The sequence below is a fragment of the Heptranchias perlo genome, chromosome 35 (assembly GCF_035084215.1).
Source record: "Heptranchias perlo isolate sHepPer1 chromosome 35, sHepPer1.hap1, whole genome shotgun sequence".
In the NCBI taxonomy this organism is placed as follows: Eukaryota; Metazoa; Chordata; class Chondrichthyes; order Hexanchiformes; family Hexanchidae; genus Heptranchias; species Heptranchias perlo.
In genome coordinates, this window is record NC_090359.1 from 19,470,566 (window position 1) to 19,490,565 (window position 20,000).

At 50.8% G+C, this 20,000-nt stretch overlaps 1 protein-coding gene across 1 annotated transcript in view; it reads left to right on the forward strand.

Annotated features, from left to right (window-relative positions):
* The window catches only part of LOC137302160 (neuronal tyrosine-phosphorylated phosphoinositide-3-kinase adapter 1-like), a 29,523-nt gene extending 24,201 nt beyond the window's left edge, over positions 1–5,322 (forward strand). Inside the window, exons 5-6 of the mRNA XM_067971826.1 lie at positions 3,295–3,404; positions 5,095–5,322. Of these exons, the coding sequence (XP_067827927.1) occupies positions 3,295–3,404; positions 5,095–5,322 (338 nt within the window). The remainder of the gene's footprint in view (positions 1–3,294; positions 3,405–5,094) is intronic.
* The last annotated feature ends 14,678 nt before the right edge of the window (positions 5,323–20,000 follow it).

Genomic DNA, 20,000 nt, shown 5'->3' on the forward strand with positions numbered 1-20,000 from the left:
TGTCTGTGTACACGTCACATCCTGTTGTCCAGTTTCTGTCAAAACTTTAATGTCCGTTTTTCCCATTATAAATTCCTACCTCTGCATTTATAACGGGAACCACCTCCGCAAATGTATCGCACAAGAGCATAAGAAATAGGAGCAGGAGTTGGCCGTACGGCCCCTCGAGCCTGCTCCGCCATTCAATCAGATCATGGCTGATCTTCGACCTCAACTCCACTTTCCTGCCCGATTCCATATCCCTTGATTCCCAAAAATCTATCGATCGCAGCCTTGATGATTCTCGTTGACTCAGCATCCACAGCCCTCTGGGATCGAGAATTCCAAAGATTCACAACCCTCTGAGAGAAGAAATCACAATGTAATTATGCCCCTCGGTCAGCAGAGGCCCCTCAGTTCTGTATACCCCAGAGAAACACACACACACCCCCCCTCCAAGCAACTCTATCTCCCAAATTATATAAAATTTTGCTACTTAGCAACAAATAATAATAACGGGCCAGAGTCTGCTGTCCAAATAACAGCGAGGTTAACGAATATCGCACAGCAACTTCAGGCAAGGGGCAGATGAACGGTTAAACGTGGTTATCCAGAAGTCTGTGTAAATGCCTGAATCTGTGTAAAAAGTTGCTGTCTGAGATATGCTGCTCTGCCATTAGCTTCGCGAAAACGGCATCTCTCTGCCTGCCTCACCGTTGAGATGCATTGAACGGCGGGGAGTTGCTGTATTTGCGCGGCAGGTACAAACTAAACCCGCCACAGAAACTTAAGTCTTGTCCATTTCGGTCGAAATACCTGTTTAACAACGTGATAAGTCTTAATTACTGCCAGAAACAATCGCTCAGGTACTGAAAATTAACTTTTACAAGTGTGGAGGAGTCTCATCCCTTATCATAGAATCATAGAAATTACAACATGGAAACAGGCCCTTCGGCCCAACATGTCCATGTCGCCCAGTTTATACCACTAAGCTAGTCCCAATTGCCTGCACTTGGCCCATATCCCTCTATCCCCATCTTACCCATGTAACTGTCCAAATGCTTTTTAAAAGACAAAATTGTACCCGCCTCTACTACTGCCTCTGGCAGCTCGTTCCAGACACTCACCACCCTTTGAGTGAAAGAATTGCCCCTCTGGACCCTTTTGTATCTCTCCCCTCTCACCTTAAATCTGTGCCCCCTCGTTATAGACTCCCCTACCTTTGGGAAAAGATTTTGACTATCTACCTTATCTATGCCTCTCATTATTTTATAGACTTCTATAAGATCACCCCTTAACCTCCTACTCTCCAGGGAAAAAAGTCCCAGTCTATCTAACCTCTCCCTGTAAGTCAAACCATCAAGTCCCGGTAGCATCCCAGTAAATCTTTTCTGCACTCTTTCTAGTTCAATAATATCCTTTCTATAATAGGGTGACCAGAACTGTACACAGTACTCCAAGTGTGGCCTTACTAATGTCTTGTACAACTTCAACAAGACATCCCAACTCCTGTATTCAATGTTCTGACCAATGAAACCAAGCATGCCGAATGCCTTCTTCACCACCCTATCCACCTGTGACTCCACTTTCAAGGAGCTATGAACCTGTACTCCGAGATCTCTTTGTTCTATAACTCTCCCCAACGCCCTACCATTAACGGAGAAGGTCCTTGTTGGAGACTTTTTAAAATGTCATGTTTTAAATATGAACATTTTTGGTTTTTACCTTTTCCTTTCTGTCTTTTTTCTCTCTCTCTCTCTTAATCCAATCTTTCCCTCTCTTTATTTCTCTTTCTAATTTCACCCGTTCTAATTCACCCTCCTTCTCAGTCCTTCCGCTGTTTATTTCTGATCAGTTAAGGAGGTACCCAGTCACTTGCCCTGTTCAGTCCGGTCTCAGGTGCGTCCTTGTTTCCTTCACTGCGATGTTATCAGCTCGCCCTTCCAGCAATGTGCCACGCAAATAAAATTTTAAAACCTAAACTTGGGAGGGTGAGTCTAACTAACCGCAGGCCCCATTCGATGGCCCACCACGGGAAATTATGGCCCTTTTAAGTTTTGCTATTTAACTATAAATAATCATAAATTACAATATTGTATAAAAATAATATATCGGCCTGGTCAATTATTCCCTGTCTTCTAACTCCTCTTCAACTGAAGGATATGCCTGATCATTGTATGCAGTGCCCTGGGCGATTGATTAGTCGGACATAAAAAGGGGCATTTATTGCTGATCCCTTTCAGTCGGTGGTGTAGTGGGGATGCTACTGGACTAATAGTCCTAAAAGGCCCTGGATTTGTAATCCAGTAGAACATGAGTTCAAATCCCACTGTAGCAGTTTTAAAAAACAAATTCGGGAAATAAAAAGCTGGTCTCGGTAAAATTGCCCGTGGAGCTGGGTTGGATTGTCGTAAAAACCCAACTGGTTCACTTTAGGGAAGGAGACCTTCCGATCTTACCCGGTCTGGGCCTACACGTGACTCCAGTCCCCACACCAACATGGTCGACTCTTAACTGCCCTCTCAAGTGGCCTGACAAGTTACTCAGTCTCCTGGCTGGCCTTCCATCCTCCATAAACTTGAGCTCATCCAAAGCTCTGCAGCCCCCGTATCCTAACTCGCACCGAGTCCCGTTCTCCCATCACCCCCCTGTGCTCGCTGACCTACATTGGCTCCCGGTCCGGGAACGCCTCGATTTTATAATTATCACACTTGTGTTCAGATCCCTCCTCCCCTATCTCTGTAACCTCCTACGACCCTCCCAGATCTCTGCGTTCCTCCAATTCCGGCCTCTTGCGCATCCCCGATTTTCATCGCCCCACCATTGGGCGGCCGTGCCTTCAGCTGCCTAGGCCCCAAACTCTGGAATTCCCTCCCTAAACCATCTCCGCCTCTCTCCCCTCCTTTAAGACGCTTCTTAAAACCTCCCTCTTTGACCAAGCTTTTGGTCACCTGTCCTAATATCTCCTTACGTGCCTTGGAGTCAAATTTTTGTCTAACGCTCCTGTGCAGCGCCTTGGAGACACTTTACTACGTTAAAGGCGCTATATAAATGCAAGTTGTTGTTGTATCAAACCACAATCAGGGCAACTAGAGGTGGGCAATAAATGCCAGTCTTGCCCACATCACGGGAATGAATAAAAAAGAAAATCCAACTCTTAATATGGACTCTACCCTCCTGAAGATCTGGTCTTCAAGTTACTCTGTGCAATAGTTACTCACCTGAAGCAAGTTAGCGACCTAATCTTGGATTTGACAGCGTCCTTAGCGTATGGAGTCTCTGGATAACCCTCTTCCCCTCTCTCTTCATTTCCAGACTCTGCTCTAGGTCATCGTCTGGGCCGCTCGGCCTCCACGTCAGGCGTGCGTCACCCCCTGGCTCACCTACAGCGGCAGTGCAGTCAATCGCGAGAGAGCCCGACCCAGGTATGAAGAAGGGATCAGCTCCCGTTCTCCGAGGCTGGGTGAGAGAGAGAGCGAGATCAAAGAGAGAACTAGTAAAGAGATAGGGCGAGAAGATCAAAGCAGATAGTGGGTCGGAAGGGCAGAGAGAGGGAGAGACAGCTCCATTCTGAGGACGTCCCAAAGCCCTCCACAGCCAATGGATTGCTTCTGAAGTGCAGTCACTGTTGTTATGTGGGCAAACACGGCAGCCAATTTGAGCACAGCAAGATCCCACGAACAGTAAATGGGATGACTGTCCAGCTGATTGGTTTTGGTGATGTTGGCAGACTCTTGACCCAAGACCCTGCTCCTCCATCAATAGTGGCCGTGGGATCTTTTACATCCTCCCGAGAGGGCAGACGGTTTAACATCTCATCCGACAGAGGGAGTCTCCGACAGCGCAGCACTGCCTCACTGTGTCGGTGGCTCAGTGGGTAGCTCTCTCACCTCCGAATCAGGAAGGTCATGGGTTCGAGTCCCACTCCAGGACACGAGCCCATAACCTAGGCTGACACTTCAGTACTGAGGGAGTGCTGCACTGTCAGAGGTGCCGTCTTTCGGATGAGACGTTAAACCGAGGCCCTGTCAGGTGGATATAATGGATCCCACGGCCACTATTTCGAAGAAGAGCAGGTGAGTTCTCCCTGGTGTCCTAGGCCAATATTTATCCATCAAACAACATCACTCAAAAACAGATTATCTGGTCATTATCATGTTGCTGTTTGTGGGATCTTGCTGTGCACAAATTGGTTGCTGCGTTTCCTACATTACAACAGTGACTACACTTCAAAAGTACTTCATTGGTCGTAAAGCGCTTTGGGACGTCCTGAGGTTGTGAAAGGCACTGTAGAAATGCATGGTGCTGAGAAGCCTAGGCCTCGTAGGCCGGAATGCCAGGCCTAAGGGCTGCCTGTGACCTCTGGGCCATACTTTGGACACCCCTGATCTACAGACTTTGGAAGTCTAAGCTTGACGTCACTATTTCCTGGTTTACCTCATCTTCCACATAGGAACAGGAGGAGGCCATTCAGCCCCTCGAGCCTGTTCCGCCATTCAATTAGATCATGGGCTGATCTGTAACTTAACTCCATCTCCCCGCCTTGGTTCCCTAACCCTTAATACCCTCACCCAACAAAAATCTATCAATCCCAGTTTTGAAATTTTCAATTGACCCCCGGCCTCAACAGCTTTTTGGGGGAGAGAGTTCCAGATTTCCACTCCCCTTTGTGTGAAGAAGTGCTTCCTGACATCACCCCTGAACGGCCTGGCTCTAATTTTAAGGTTATGCCCCCTTGTTCTGGACTCCCCCCACCAGAGCAAATAGTTTCTCTCTATCGACCCTCTCAAATCCTTTAATCATCTTAAACACCTCGATTAGATCACCCCTTAATCTGCTACACTCGAGGGAATACAAGCCGAGTCTGTGCAACCTGTCCTTGTAATTTAACCCTTTTAGCCCCGGTATCATCCTGGTGAATCTGCACTGCACCCCCTCCAAGGCCAATATATCCTTCCTGAGGTGCGGTGCCCAGAACTGAACGCAGTGCTCCAGATGGGGGTCTAACCAGAGCTTCACATAACTCCACCTTGAGTCTTTCCTTATTGAACGGAGGTGAATCGAAAAGGGAGATGATTTTACTCGTTCCCTTCTCCCTTGCAGAGTTTTCACCAGCCCCTTCAGCAGGGCCCGAGGGAGAAGGACGGGAAGCTTTTGGAGGTTATCGAACGCAAGCGCTGCCTCTGCAAAGAGATCAAAGCTCGGCGGAGGCCGGAACGGAGCCTATGCAAACAGGACAGCATGCCCATCCTCCCCAGCTGGAAGAAAGGCATGGACTCTCGGAAAACCGGAACCCCCCCCTGCCAGCGGCAGCACACCGTCCTGTGGGACACGGCGATCTGACGGCGTCTCCCCCAGCCTCCGCCGCCCCCTGTGTAACCGCGACCTTTGAACTCCACGGACCAGACCTCGGCTTGGGGCCTAGGACGACGGGTCTCAACTTGGGCTCGGGAAGCCTCGATTGTAATTTGTCCCCCCCCCCATTTCCTTTCTCCCCCCCCCATCTCGTCTGCGCTTAACCAGTCTGAGCCTTGAAAAACACACACACACACACACACACACACACCGATAAAACAGGGCAACTGATCTCCGAGAGGACTGCATTGGGAGCTGAGGCATGACTCTGCATCATGTGGGCACAGATGGCCAATCGTCGATGGAGAAAACACGGCCAGACTTGCCTCGGGAGCAAGCCGTCTACGCCATGTCCCTTCGACAGGCGGCCAGAGGGGACAAGGGAGGGGATTTTGATGTTTTGAACATGTTGCTTTCTCTTTTCGGTCAAGGATGACGGTGCAGGACCTGGAGAGAACTTGCCTCATTTACTGTTTGTTGACGGCAGTGCACTCCAAGCAAGGTAGGGTAGCAGAAAGAGACAATTAAGAAGAAAAGGCCCATCGAGCCCTGTCCCTCCACCAAGTACAATCAATCGTTGGCTTCTGTCCATCCTGCCCAATCAGGGGAACATCCTCTCCAATATTCTCACGTTCCCGTTGCACCCCCCGCCTCCCCCAACTAATCCCCCCCTCCCCAATAAAGGTTAAACCAACAGAAACTCCAACATGCTCAGCAAGCTCCCTCTGCATTGTCCCCAAGCTCTAGGCCCGGCCCTCTGGCCTCTCACTATCAGAGATTGCCCAACCAGGTGAGGTGCCAGACGAGGACTCCGAACCCAAGGCACCCATCGGTGAAGGGGCAGCAAGAGCCAACGAGGGGAGGGGTGGCTGGGGAGGATGTCAATCTCTGGCTTTACAAAGCTGATGCCTTTGGGGTGCAAGGAAGGGGGAAGGAGTTGCAGAATTTTGAAATGGTGGGAAAGAGAGAGATAGAGCGGGAGTTTGGGCGAGAAGCCCTGAATGCGTTGACCTCCCCGCAGATTTTAAACAAACTGCTTCTTTAAATCATTGAGAATGCCCCTCTCCATGCCTCAGTGCGTGAATGCATCACTCGTGGGGCTCAGCTCAGTGCAATACAGACATGGGAGATCCCAGGCTCGCTCCCCTGTCCCATCCAGGGCAGAAGTAAGGACGGTGTAGAGGGAGCTTTACTCTGTATCTAACCCGTGCTGTACCTGCCCTGGGAGTGTTTGATGGGACAGTGTAGAGGGAGCTTTACTCTGTATCTAACCCGTGCTGTACCTGCCCTGGGAGTGTTTGATGGGACAGTGTAGAGGGAGCTTTACTCTGTATCTAACCCGTGCTGTACCTGCCCTGGGAGTGTTTGATGGGACAGTGCAGAGGGAGATTTACTCTGTATCTAACCCGTGCTGTACCTGCCCTGGGAGTGTTTGATGGGACAGTGCAGAGGGAGATTTACTCTGTATCTAACCCGTGCTGTACCTGCCCTGGGAGTGTTTGACGGGACAGTGTAGAGGGAGCTTTACTCTGTATCTAACCCGTGCTGTACCTGCCCTGGGAGTGTTTGATGGGACAGTGCAGAGGGAGATTTACTCTGTATCTAACCCGTGCTGTACCTGCCCTGGGAGTGTTTGATGGGACAGTGCAGAGGGAGATTTACTCTGTATCTAACCCGTGCTGTACCTGCCCTGGGAGTGTTTGATGGGACAGTGCAGAGGGAGCTTTACTCTGTATCTAACCCGTGCTGTACCTGACCCTGGGAGTGTTTGATGGGACAGTGCAGAGGGAGATTTACTCTGTATCTAACCCGTGCTGTACCTGCCCTGGGAGTGTTTGATGGGACAGTGCAGAGGGAGATTTACTCTGTATCTAACCCGTGCTGTACCTGCCCTGGGAGTGTTTGATGGGACAGTGTAGAGGGAGCTTTACTCTGTATCTAACCCGTGCTGTACCTGACCCTGGGAGTGTTTGATGGGACAGTGCAGAGGGAGATTTACTCTGTATCTAACCCGTGCTGTACCTGCCCTGGGAGTGTTTGGTGCTGATCGAATAATCTGTCCTGAGAAAAAGCAGCTCCTTTCTCCAAAAGAAAACAAACAAAAGTTGAAAGGAATAAAAGCTTCTCAGAAGTTGTGGCCGGGTGCCCTGGAGGAATGGGGAGAGGGGGGGAGGGGTGTGCACGATGGGGAGGGGCGAGGGGGGGAGTAGGAAGTGAATGGTAACCACCTCGTTTGACCATATCCAGCTCCCAGACATGGCTTCCTCTGGGCTTTCCAGTGAGTCTCCCCAATGGCCTAATGATTCATGACACAAGAGCCTCCTGTAGCTGAATGTCCCAGTTTACATTGTTAGTCTGTGCTGAGTCGGGTGATTTTGTGAGGGGGGGAGGAGGGTGAGGCAGGGGGACATGCTACTGTTGGCCTCAGTACGCTAGGGTCAAGGAGAGGAAGGGAATCGGCCAGTGTGGATGCTCCCGATCGCTAAGCAGTGACCCCCTCCCCTAGAGAGTGTGGGTGTGAGGGGACCGTGGGCGAGGGCAGAGTCAGCTCTGGTGCACACCCCTCACCCCCCGGAGAAAGCCCCCTCCGTGTGAACCCATCGGCAAATCTATCCCTCTCTCTTTGTATCTGTCTGTCTCTCTGTACGTCTGACTCTGTGTATGTTTGTCTGACCCTCTGTCTGTGCATCTGAGTCTCTCTCTCTGTATGTCGGACTCTGTATGTCTGACTGTGTCTGTATGTCTGACTCTGTGTGTGTGTGTCTGTATGTCTGACTGTGTGTGTGTCTGTATGTCTGACTCTGTGTGTGTGTGTGTGTGTCAGTATGTCTGACTCTGCGTGTGTGTCTATATGTCTGACTGTGTGTGTGTGTGTGTCTGTATGTCTGACTCTGTGTGTGTGTGTGTCTGTATGTCTGACTCTGTGTGTGTGTGTGTCTGTATGTCTGACTCTGTGTGTGTGTGTGTGTGTATCTGTATGTCTGACTCTGTGTGTGTGTGTCTGTATGTCTGACTCTGTGTGTGTGTCTGTATGTCTGACTCTGTGTGTGTGTGTGTGTGTCTGTATGTCTGACTGTGTGTGTGTGTGTGTGTGTCTGTATGTCTGACTCTGTGTGTGTGTGTGTCTGTATGTCTGACTCTGTGTGTGTGTGTCTGTATGTCTGACTCTGTGTGTGTGTGTGTGTCTGTATGTCTGACTCTGTGTGTGTGTGTGTCTGTATGTCTGACTCTGTGTGTGTGTGTGTGTCTGTATGTCTGACTGTGTGTGTGTCTGTATGTCTGACTCTGTGTGTGTGTGTCTGTATGTCTGACTCTGTGTGTGTGTGTGTGTGTGTGTCTGTATGTCTGACTCTGTGTGTGTGTGTGTCTGTATGTCTGACTCTGTGTGTGTGTGTGTCTGTATGTCTGACTCTGTGTGTGTGTGTGTGTGTCTGTATGTCTGACTGTGTGTGTGTCTGTATGTCTGACTCTGTGTGTGTGTGTCTGTATGTCTGACTCTGTGTGTGTGTGTGTGTGTGTGTCTGTATGTCTGACTCTGTGTGTGTGTGTGTCTGTATGTCTGACTCTGTGTGTGTGTGTGTCTGTATGTCTGACTCTGTGTGTGTGTGTCTGTATGTCTGACTCTGTGTGTGTGTGTGTCTGTATGTCTGACTCTGTGTGTGTGTGTGTGTGTGTGTCTGACTCTGTGTGTGTGTGTGTGTCTGTATGTCTGACTCTGTGTGTGTGTGTCTGTATGTCTGACTCTGTGTGTGTGTGTGTCTGTATGTCTGACTCTATGTGTGTGTGTGTTTCTGTCTCTCTCTCTCTCTCTCTCTGTCAGACTCATAACAAACACACATATCAATTAGAACACAACATGCAACTAAAGTGTTCAGCTTCATCCGACAGATGTGACAAGTACATCGAGGTGTAAATATAAACCTCAAAACCCTCTGTCCTCTGGGTCAGACGTACAAATGCTGAACATCACCATCAAATGAAGCCTTTGAGGGCTGGGCCCACGCCGAATGACCCCTCACTCAGTAATCTATCTCCTCCCATGTGCAGGGACTCCTTGGGATAACTGCAACTGAAACAGAACCGAACCAATCGCACTGCTGGCCAACCGATGGTTAATTCCTGTTTTTACCCAAGACGCAGGTCCTGATATCTACATAAAAAAAAGATCGATTTGACATGTTCTGGTGGTATTTTTCCGGGTTATGGGGAACTTTCACTCCTCCCCCCTCTCCCCTCCACCCCTCAACCCGGATCTGGCTGGGGGGGGGGGGGGGAACACCCTTAACTACCTCACTCGAGTGACCAGCCTTTTACGTGTGAATGTCAGTCGGCTATTCGACTACAAGGGGCATCGCGATCAAATCCCCTCCCCATTCCCATCTGACATTCGCTCCCATTTACTTTCCGGCGGGGTTGGGGCAGAGGGGGGGGGGGTCAATAGATAGGAACCCTCGGGCTGATTTTATTCCCCTTCCCAATCCACCGAGGCGTGCTGAGGGCCAATTGTAGCATCCGAATTAATTGCAAGCACCCGGTAGCAGCCAGCCCAGCGCAGATTGGGGATTGAGCCCAGCGACCGGGCGGCCCTCTCTGCCCCCTCACGCGCGCCTCCCCGAGGCCGGGAGCGCCTCGGAGGCCTTGGGCCGCACGAGAGTTGTTCAGGCTCCCTTTGACGTCCCTTCACTGACTGCGAGGGGGAGGCTTCACGGTCCAGATCTGCCAACCTCCCTTACAGGCCGAGATCAGGGCCCCCAGCAGAGTGGGCGTGAGTGTACTGAACGAGCTCTCACCACTGTGTGGTACCAGGCTTCACCGCTCCAATATTCCACACCTGCACCAACCAAAGATGACGACATTATTTAATATATACCTGTATTTATAAAATGTATTTACATGTGAATACTTACTGAGACGAGGGGTGTCTCTGGCAAGACGTTGAACTATTTCCCTTTTCTCTTTGTGTCCCCATCAAGTACCTCCAGGCCCGAGGCCTCCCTCTTCTTGTTACCCCAACGTTAACCCCGTGTCCTCAAAGGCGTCAAGGTTCCTTTAATTGTCCGCCATATTGGATCGACTTGACTGACGAGAGCCGTATACGCCCCCCGCCCCCCCCCAGTACCGTCGCGTTTAACGACTCCACCTTAAAGCCGCTGTGTCCGGGAATTCCTTCTGCGCGCGTGTGGTAAAATGGCGGCTAATTTCCGACCAGCGGCTAATTCTGGAAACTCGCAGGAAAGGTAGAAATCCAGACACCGGGGTAGGGGGAGCGGGGGGAGCGGGGGAGGGGGGTGACGGAGGAGAAACCCAACGCACTTAGTAAACACACTGGTGACCTCCAGAGTCACCGGGCACGTAAAACAACGGCGTACGGGCGACCGGGAAACGATGCATCTTACCGCAAGTGGATCCTAAGACTGGGCCGTCTCCATTTGGGGGCGGGGAGGGGGGGCAAGGCTTGGCCCTTGCATCTGGAGCCCCATCCGTGCTGTTATTAACCAATCAATTTTTTGCACTGTCCACCCAGACATAAACTTTAGTTGGCCAACAGGTTTGGTCCTGGTTCTGTTGCTAAGCAACCCTGTCCGGAATACTAATAATTAGAATAATTTTTAAAAATCCATTATACTATATCTCGTAGTATCTCAAAAAGCATCTTATGTAGCCTATAATAATGAAATAATTTTATTGAGTACAGTTTTAATGATTGTGGGTGCAAAAAGAAAATTGTATGTGACAAGCTTGTACAGTCATTCAATTATTTATTTTTTAATTTATCTCTCATATAAATGGAGTCGGGTGCAGAACTTCTACTTAAGCGGGTGCCTTTTGCCTTTACATTTTCAGACACGAAGATGCTTGTGCGTCACTGGGCCCTGTTTGGCTCAGTGGGGAGGCGAGGAGGGGGCAAGGGGTTGGCGTCGGCCTGGGTCCCAAAACTCAATTGCCCCTTTTTCTACTGGAAGATCGCCCTTGAGGTTCTCCCACCGTCAGTTGTCGATTGTAAAGTTGGGGGCGGCAGGGTTGGAAGACTTTGGGAACTGGCAGCCAACGACGCCGTGACTGTTGACATAGCAAAATTGAATGGGAAATGTTGACAGAAAAGCAGGTCCAAAAATTGCGACAACAGGAAGTAAGGTTCGCAGAGGGGAAATGTGCATCCTACAAAGATTTGAAATAATATGTACATAAATCAGACACCAAGAGGCCATTTTATAAGTCAGAAGTCCCTCCCTGCCCCCCCACCCACCGCCATTTGGAGGCATTAGTTCTTAAGATTTTGCATCTGGAGCAAAACAATCCTCAGAATTCAAGGCCGCTCCTGCCTCGTCCTCCCCCATTCAGTTTTGGTCAAAAAGAAAATGGTGGCATCTCCCCGTACAAAGGCTGAACGAAGCAGATCTTCCCCTGCACCGGGCGACTGAGCCCTCGAGGGGGATAATGTGTAACGTGCGTGAAGGCTGCTGGAAGTAACCGTTGCCCAGGTTACACACTAGGCCTTGGTTGTGGCTTGAGATTCAAGGTGGGGAGGGAGGGTGGGTGAGAGGCATAAAGAAACTAGGCCAGAAGATGAGAAGCATGGAATGGGGAGATGGGACCGCCAGCCTGCGATCCCTTCTCCTCCCGATAGACCGTGTGCAATCTCGCAGGCTGGTAGATTTATCCCCCAAAAACAGGTGAATCCCCGATAGGCCAACGTTGTCCACCTGACGCAGCTAATGAAGACTCAACTGCAGCTAGAGGAGAGATTCCTGATCCACGCAAAGTGACATGAAGCCAGATTTTGGGGCCTAGTTAGCGGTTAGTGGGCGGATGCATTCTTGGAGGTTCCATCACAGGACCTCAAACCGCCCCCCCACACTCCCGCCATTGGTCGCCCGACACGGAGCCCGGCCTTCCCGCACCGATAAGCAGGCAAACAGGCTTCGAATCTCCCGATTGGATGACGCTCGACAGTCAAACAGCCTTCTATCCAACATTTTTATCATTAATAAATGCTTGAAGAGAATATTGCTCGCAGCAGTTGTCCTGGAGATGAATCTACAATTCCTGGTGGCTCCAGGACAATCCTGGAGGGTTGGCGACCCCTTTTGGTTAACCCCCCGGTACAGGAGTTGGGTTGACAAGTTGAGGGGTAAAAGTTTCCTGTTAGTTATTGTGTCGGGATGGGCACTGTGAATGTTCCCTAATATATTAAAAATTATATTAATACAAACACAAACAAGGATTTCCACCCCCTCAAAACCAGTTGGTGTCACCACCTTGCATGGATTCATTTGGCCGCTTGGTTGCTATAGGAACCCCGAGTTAGGCCCAGGCCTCTATAGTTCTGGACTAGGGCCCGAGAGTCATGGCTCAGATAGCTGACACTTCTCCAGTGAGAAGGGACCAGTGGGAGTCCAGCCCGGACAGACGGAAAGTCCCTTCTACTATATCTGCTCTCGGGAAGTGTGGGCGAGGCTGGCATTTGTTGCCCCGTCCCTAGTTGCCCCGAGGTGGTGGGTTAGCCATTGCTAGGCCGCTCCGGAGGGCGTTAAGAGTCATCCAAGTGGATCATGGACGTGAGGAGACTGCGGGCAGGCACCCTCTCCTCCAACAACGGGCCCAAATTTGACAGAATGGGCAGTGGGATTATCATAACTAAGAGAGGGTGCCGTTCCCAGGGCAGGGACTGTGGAACATAGGAACAGGAGGAGGCCATTCAGCCCCTCGAGCCTGTTCCGCCATTCAATTAGATCATGGTCTGATCTGTATCTTAACTCCATCTACCTGCCTTGGTTCCGTAACCCTTAATACCCTTACCCAACAAAAATTGGTCACAATAAACACAGTGGTACATTATTGAGGGCAATGTTACTGTTGGGCCCCCTGTGATAACTGACCCAAGGGGAATGCTTGGACCTGACTGAACAGTGACCCAAATCATCGCCAATGACTCATTTCCCAAAGCCAATATTTCCCCAGCCAGCATTTAGGGTTGCCAACCCTCCAGGATTGTCCCTGGAGTCTCCAGGAATTAAAGATTAATCTCCCGGACACTGCTTTGAGCAAAACGCCCGGGAGAAAGAATCATATTGGGGGGGGCATTAAAAATAAATAGTTTTTTTTTCATTCAATACTTTCGTTTATTAGTTCTTAAAAATACCGGAGATGACGGGGGGGGAGGGGGTAGAAAGAACTGTTTGACCGGGAGGTCATGTGATACAACCTCCAGAAATATGGCCAACCAGAGTTGGCAACCGTGCCAATACACACCCCCCTCCCCCACACACAAAAGGAAAGGGCACCAGATGGGAACGTGCTCGTTGCCATGGAAACAAACGGGAGGGGGGGGAGGGAGGGGCTGAGGGGAGGATGGGCAAGCACGACGAGGGAGACCCTGGCCCTCACTGGTGAGATGCGAAGAGGACTCTTTACGCGCGACATGACCTTTCATTGTCGTGCGTGACGGAACCAGTTTAGAGGAACGATTTGCTGCTCCCGCCTCGTTGAAAAATTTATCTTTTTTAAAAAAAGAGGCAATATAGTCACTGCACCAAAACCGAATGGTCATTGTCCTCAATCGAGATCACCAAACTCTTCCAAGGCCATAAGGGGAACGGATAGGGTGGAGAGAGAGAAACTATTTCCGCTGGTTGGGGATTCTAGGAGTAGGGGGCACAGTCTAAAAATTAGAGCCAGACCTTTCAGGAGCGAGATTAGAAAACATTTCTACACACAAAGGGTGGTAGAAGTTTGGAACTCTCTTCCGCAAACGGCAATTGATACTAGCTCAATTGCTAAATTTAAATCTGAGATAGATAGCTTTTTGGCAACCAAAGGTATTAAGGGATACGGGCCAAAGGTGGGTATATGGAGTTAGATCACAGATCAGCCATGATCTTATCAAATGGTGGAGCAGGAACGAGGGGCTGAATGGCCGACTCCTGTTCCGATGTTCCTACTCACCCCATGTGGTCCAAGCCGGTGTTTATGCTCCACAAGAGCCTCCTCCCTCCCTACCTCATCTCACCCTATCATCCTTCTATTCCTTTCCCCCTCAGGTGTTCATCGAGCTACCCCTTTAGGGGAAGGAAACCTGCCGTCCTTACCCGGTCTGGGCCTAGACGTGACTCCAGCCCCGCACCAACGTGGTTGACTCTTAACTGCCCCCTGAAGTGGGCCAAGCGAGCCACTCCGCCATTTCAAAACCTCAACCCAGAGGTTGAAGAAGATGGCCGACCACCACCGCCACCTTCTCGAGGGCCAACTCGGAGATTGGGCAATAAATGCCGGCCGTGCCAGCGACGCCCACATCCCCGAGAGTCAACGATAAAAAGAAACCATGCCACCTACAATGCCTATGCGTGGGAACCAGATCACCCAGGGGTGCGAGGAGGGGGGAGACTGAGGGTAGTCGTGGCGTCCCGGGACAGGGCAGGGAGGTCCTAGGTTTGGGGTCTTCTATGGCAGTCCTCCGGCCACCGGGAGTGGGAACCCCGGGCCGCTCCAGGACATTATCTGCGGACCCACCTCCTCCCAACCCCGCTAGGAAGTTTGTGGACGGGGTCGGGCATGGCCGTGAAGCCCACTGTGGTCGAATATCCCGCCAGCACTCACTCTCAAGGCTCACAGGTGAGCTCATCGGCCAGGTGCTGGAAGTGCCCCAAGAACAAATATATCAAAAAAACAGACAAGGGCAGAAAGCAATTGGAATCTGCCGTGTACATTTTGTGAGAAACTATGACAGGGCTTGTCTTTATACAGCGGCCTTCACCACTGCAGGGCGTCCCAAAGCATTTCACAGCCAATGAAGTTGTTTTTTTTGAAGTGTAGTCACTGTTGTAATGTAGGAAACGCAGCAGCCAATTTGCGCACAGCAAGATCCCACGGACAGCAACGTGATAAATGGCCAGATCTTCTGTTTGGTTGACGGGTAAATATTGGCCCAGGACACCGGGGAGATCTCCCAATGCTCGTCTTCCAATAGTGGCCCGTGGGATCTTTTACACCCACCTGAGAGGGGGGGCAGACGGGGCCTCAGCAGGAGAACCACGGTGGGAAGACCGGTCAGAAGAGGTCCAGGTACGTCTTAAAAATGTCCTGCTCTTTGGGCAACTTGTGGGCCAGGAGGAGCAGGATTGCTCTCCCCTCTCCCTCCCCCTCCTCCGCCCACCCAGTCCTTGGGCCTCCCCAACGATTGTGCAACGCGAAGAAATGCTCTCCAGCCACTGACCGCCGGGGGAACTGTTCCCACGGGGAACCGACAGCGGCCAAACTCTCCCGCTCCCGCCCCTCCGGCCAGGAAGTTCTATTTAAATCGAGGCCTTGCCGTTAAGTTCGGCAGGGCCAAACCTCACTGGGCTCCCCCCACCCCGCGCCCTCCCCATTCCCCCAACAAGCCCTCCCCCTCCCCCGCACCCGCCCCTGTAAAAATCGTGACCCATCTCTCTAACGGTCAAGTTCTCATCCAGGCTACATCGAAACTACCTTACAGAAACAGGCCATTCGGCCCAACTGGTCTGTCCCAGTGTTTATGCTCCACACGAGCCTCCTCCCTCCCTACTTCATCTCACCCTATCAGCATATCCTTCTATCCCTTTCTCCCTCATGTGTTTATCTAACTTCCCCTTAAATGTATCTACACTATTCGCCTCAACTACTCCTTGTGGGAGCGAGTTCCACATTCTCACCACTCTCTGGGTAAAGAAGTTTCTCCTGAATTCCCCATTGGATTTATTAGTGACTATCTTATATTTATGGCCCCCTGGTTCTGGTCTCCCCCACAAGTGGAAACACCTTCTCTACGTCCACCCTATCGAACCCCTTTCATGATCTTAAAGACCTCGATCAGGTCACCCCTCAGCCTTCTCTTCAACAACACAACCAGTCCTGGGGAAAAATAACCCCAAAAGCAAAATTCTGCAGGTGCCATAAATCTGAGATAAAAACCAGAAATGCTCAGGCAGATCAGGCAGCATCTGTGTGGAGAGAGAAACGTAGGGTTAATGAGGGCAGAAGTGGGGTGGGGGGAATATTGGATGGGAACAGTCCATGCCTCCCTCCTCCTCCTCTGTTATTCTGTCACAAACCTTCCCACCTTCTCTGGACCCATCTTTCCTCTCTGTATACTTAACTCATTATCATCTGCTTTTGCCTTGCACCATCATCCATTTTGTTGCTTGACCCTCCCTGCCCTCCAGCAATTTGCATTTTTACGGTGTCTTTAACATAGTAAAATGCCCCCAAGGCGCTTCACAGGAGCGTTAGACAAAGATTTGACACCGAGCCGCATAAAAGAGATATTAGGACAGTTGACCAAAAGCTTGGTCAAAGAGGTAGGTTCTAAGGAGCGTCTTAAAGGAGGAGAGAGAGGCGGAGAGGTTTAGGGAGGGAATTCCAGAGCTTTAGAGCCTAGGCAGCTGGAGGCACGGCCGTCAATGGTGGAGCGAAGGAAATCAGGGGATGCGCAAGAGGCCTGAATTGGAGGAACGCAGAGATCTGGGAGGGTTGTAGGGCTGGAGAGATAGGGAGGGACGAGGCCATGGAGGGATTTGAAAACAAGAATGAGAATTTTAAGTTGGAGGTGTTAGTGGCTCCACCATAATCGCAGACCTCTCCCTTTTCCCCTGGCTCTGAACTTGCTCAAAATCTGTTCCAGTTCTGATGAAAGGCCATCAACCTGAAATGTTGACTCTGTTCCAGCCAGTCAGGAGCTAGTTCTCTCTTGACGCCAATTCTCAAACGCCCACCCTCGCTCAGCCTCTTAAGTCGTGCAAATCCGCGCTCTATTCCCTTCCCCACCTCCACTTCCTGTGCCTTGCACTCCCACAGCCCAGGGGCCTGTGTCACCGTCATTACAGTCCCTCCCTCCTAGGGGTTGCCAACCCTCCAGGATTGCCCCTGGAGTCTCCAGGAATTGAAGATTAATCTCCAGGACAACCGCTGCCAGCGAAAACACCCGGGAGGAAAAATCACAGCGGGCATTCAAAATAATTGTGTGTATTTTTAATCATTTGCGTCGAACGCTTTTGTTTATTAGTTATTCAAATATTGACGGTGGCGGGGCGGACAAAGGTTGTTTTAACCCACGGTCAAGAATCATCCAATCGGCTTTCGAATTGGCATGGGAAGGCGGGGCGTCACGAGGATGGACGTATTGGCTGACCAATGGCAGGAGAGTGAGGGGGGGGTGGCGGGACGGTTGAAGACAGGAGGTCATAGTATCATAGTAGGTACAGTACAGGAGGAGGCCATTCAGCCCATCATGCCCATGCTGGCTGTTTGAAAGAGTTTATCCAATTAGTCCCACTCCCCCGCTCTTTCCCCACAGCCCTGTAAATTCTTTCCCTTCAATTCCCTTTTAGAAAGTTACAACTGAATCTGCCTGCGTAACAAGAAAACGCTCCCTCTTCTGCCGATCAGCCTGTGCCCTCTGGTTACCGACCCTCCTGCCACTGGGCCATGTGACGAAACCTCCGGGATGGCGTCCGACCAGGGTTGGCGCCCCGACTCCCTCCGCACCCTGTTTGCTTTTTTCTCTCTTGATGTTCGGTTAAACCACTGCCTTTCCGTCCTCATTTCCCAAGCTCCTTCCTGGCTGGCGAGCCAGCTCCCGGATCAGTAACAGTCCCTGTCGGACAGGACACATCACCGCAGCTGTTATTTAATCCTGACCAGCTGTGCAGCTGCTCCTCATCATCAGCAGAGACAGAGAGACAGCCAGGCAACTGCAGTCAGTCTATGCCAACCTCGCTCAAAACTGGGGGTCCTCGTGCAAGAAAATCAAAAAGTTAGCATGCAGGGGCAGCAGGTGACCAAGAAAGCCAACGGAATGTTGGCTTTTATTGCTAGGGAGATAGAATATAAAAACAGGGAGATATTGCTGCAGTTATATAAGGTATTGGTGAGACCGCACCTGGAATACTGCATACAGTTTTGGCGTCCATACTTAAGAAAAGACATACTTGCTCTCGAGGCAGTACAAAGAAGGTTCACTCGGTTAATCCCGGGGATGAGGGGGTGGACATATGAGGAGAGGTTGAGTAGATTAGGACTCTACTCATTGGAGTTCAGAAGAATGAGAGGCGATCTTATTGAAACATATAAGATTGTGAAGGGTCTTGATCGGGTGGATGCGGTAAGGATGTTCCCAAGGATGGGTGAAACTAGAACGAGGGGGCATAATCTTAGAATAAGGGGCTGCTCTTTCAAAACTGAGATGAGGAGAAACTTCTTCACTCCGAGGGTTGTAGGTCTGTGGAATTTGCTGCCCCAGGAAGCTGTGGAAGCTACATCATTAAATAAATTTAAAACAGAAATAGACAGTTTCCTAGAAGTAAAGGGAATTAGGGGTTACGGGGAGCGGGCAGGAAATTGGACATGAATTTCGATTTGAGGTTAGGATCAGTTCAGCCATGATCTTATTGAATGGCGGAGCAGGCTCGAGGGGCCGATTGGCCTACTCCTGCTCCTATTTCTTATGTTCTTATAAAATACCAAGTGGGGAAAGAGGGGTGGGGGGGAAGGAGGGTTTGGCGGGACTGGGAGGCGTAATGGGTTAGACGCCGACCTTTCACCTCTGGACCCTGTGCCCAGATTTGGTCCCTCTGCTGGGGCCGTAAGAGACCAACGTGGAATGTGTTTATCAGTCTCTACGACAACGACTTGCACTTATACGGCGTCATAAACGTCCCAGGGCGCATCACAGGAGCGATTAGCAGATGAAGTTTGACACCGAGCCACACAAGCAGATATTAGGACAGGTGACATAAAAGCTTGGTCAAAGAGGTAGGTTTTCAGGAGCGCCGTAAAGGAGGAGGAGAGAGGCGGAGAGGTTCAGGGAGGGAATTCCAGAGCTCGGGGCCCAGGCAGATGGAGGCACGGCCGCCAATGGTGGAGGGACAGAAATCGGGGATGCGCAAAAGGCCAGAATAGGAGGAGCGCAGAGTCCCCGGAGGGTTGTAGGGCTGGAGGAGGTTACAGAGATAGGGAGGGGGTCGAGGCCGTGGAGGGTTAGTTCCGAGTGGTCACGGGCCCAAAGAGCAAAATTGCCCCCAATATTCAGGCCACTGGAGTGTGGGAAATGCACGCTAGTGCAGTAGGTGGCACTCTCCTGCAATTGGAGCTGAGACGCATTGATGGGACAGTGTAGAGGGAGCTTTACTCTGTATCTAAACCGTGCTGTACCTGCCCTGGGAGTGTTTGATGGGACAGTGTAGAGGGAGCTTTACTCTGTATCTAACCCGTGCTGTACCTGCCCTGGGAGTGTTTGATGGGACAGTGTAGAGGGAGCTTTACTCTGTATCTAACCCGTGCTGTACCTGCCCTGGGAGTGTTTGATGGGACAGTGTAGAGGGAGCTTTACTCTGTATCTAACCCGTGCTGTACCTGCCCTGGGAGTGTTTGATGGGACAGTGTAGAGGGAGCTTTACTCTGTATCTAAACCATGCTGTACCTGCCCTGGGAGTATTTGATGGGACAGTGTAGAGGGAGCTTTACTCTGTATCTAACCCGTGCTGTACCTACCCTGGGAGTGTTTGATGGGACAGTGTAGAGGGAGCTTTACTCTGTATCTAACCCGTGCTGTACCTGCCCTGGGAGTGTTTGATGGGACGGTGTAGAGGGAGCTTTACTCTGTATCTAACCCCTGTACCTGCCCTGGGAGTGTTTGATGGGACAGTGTAGAG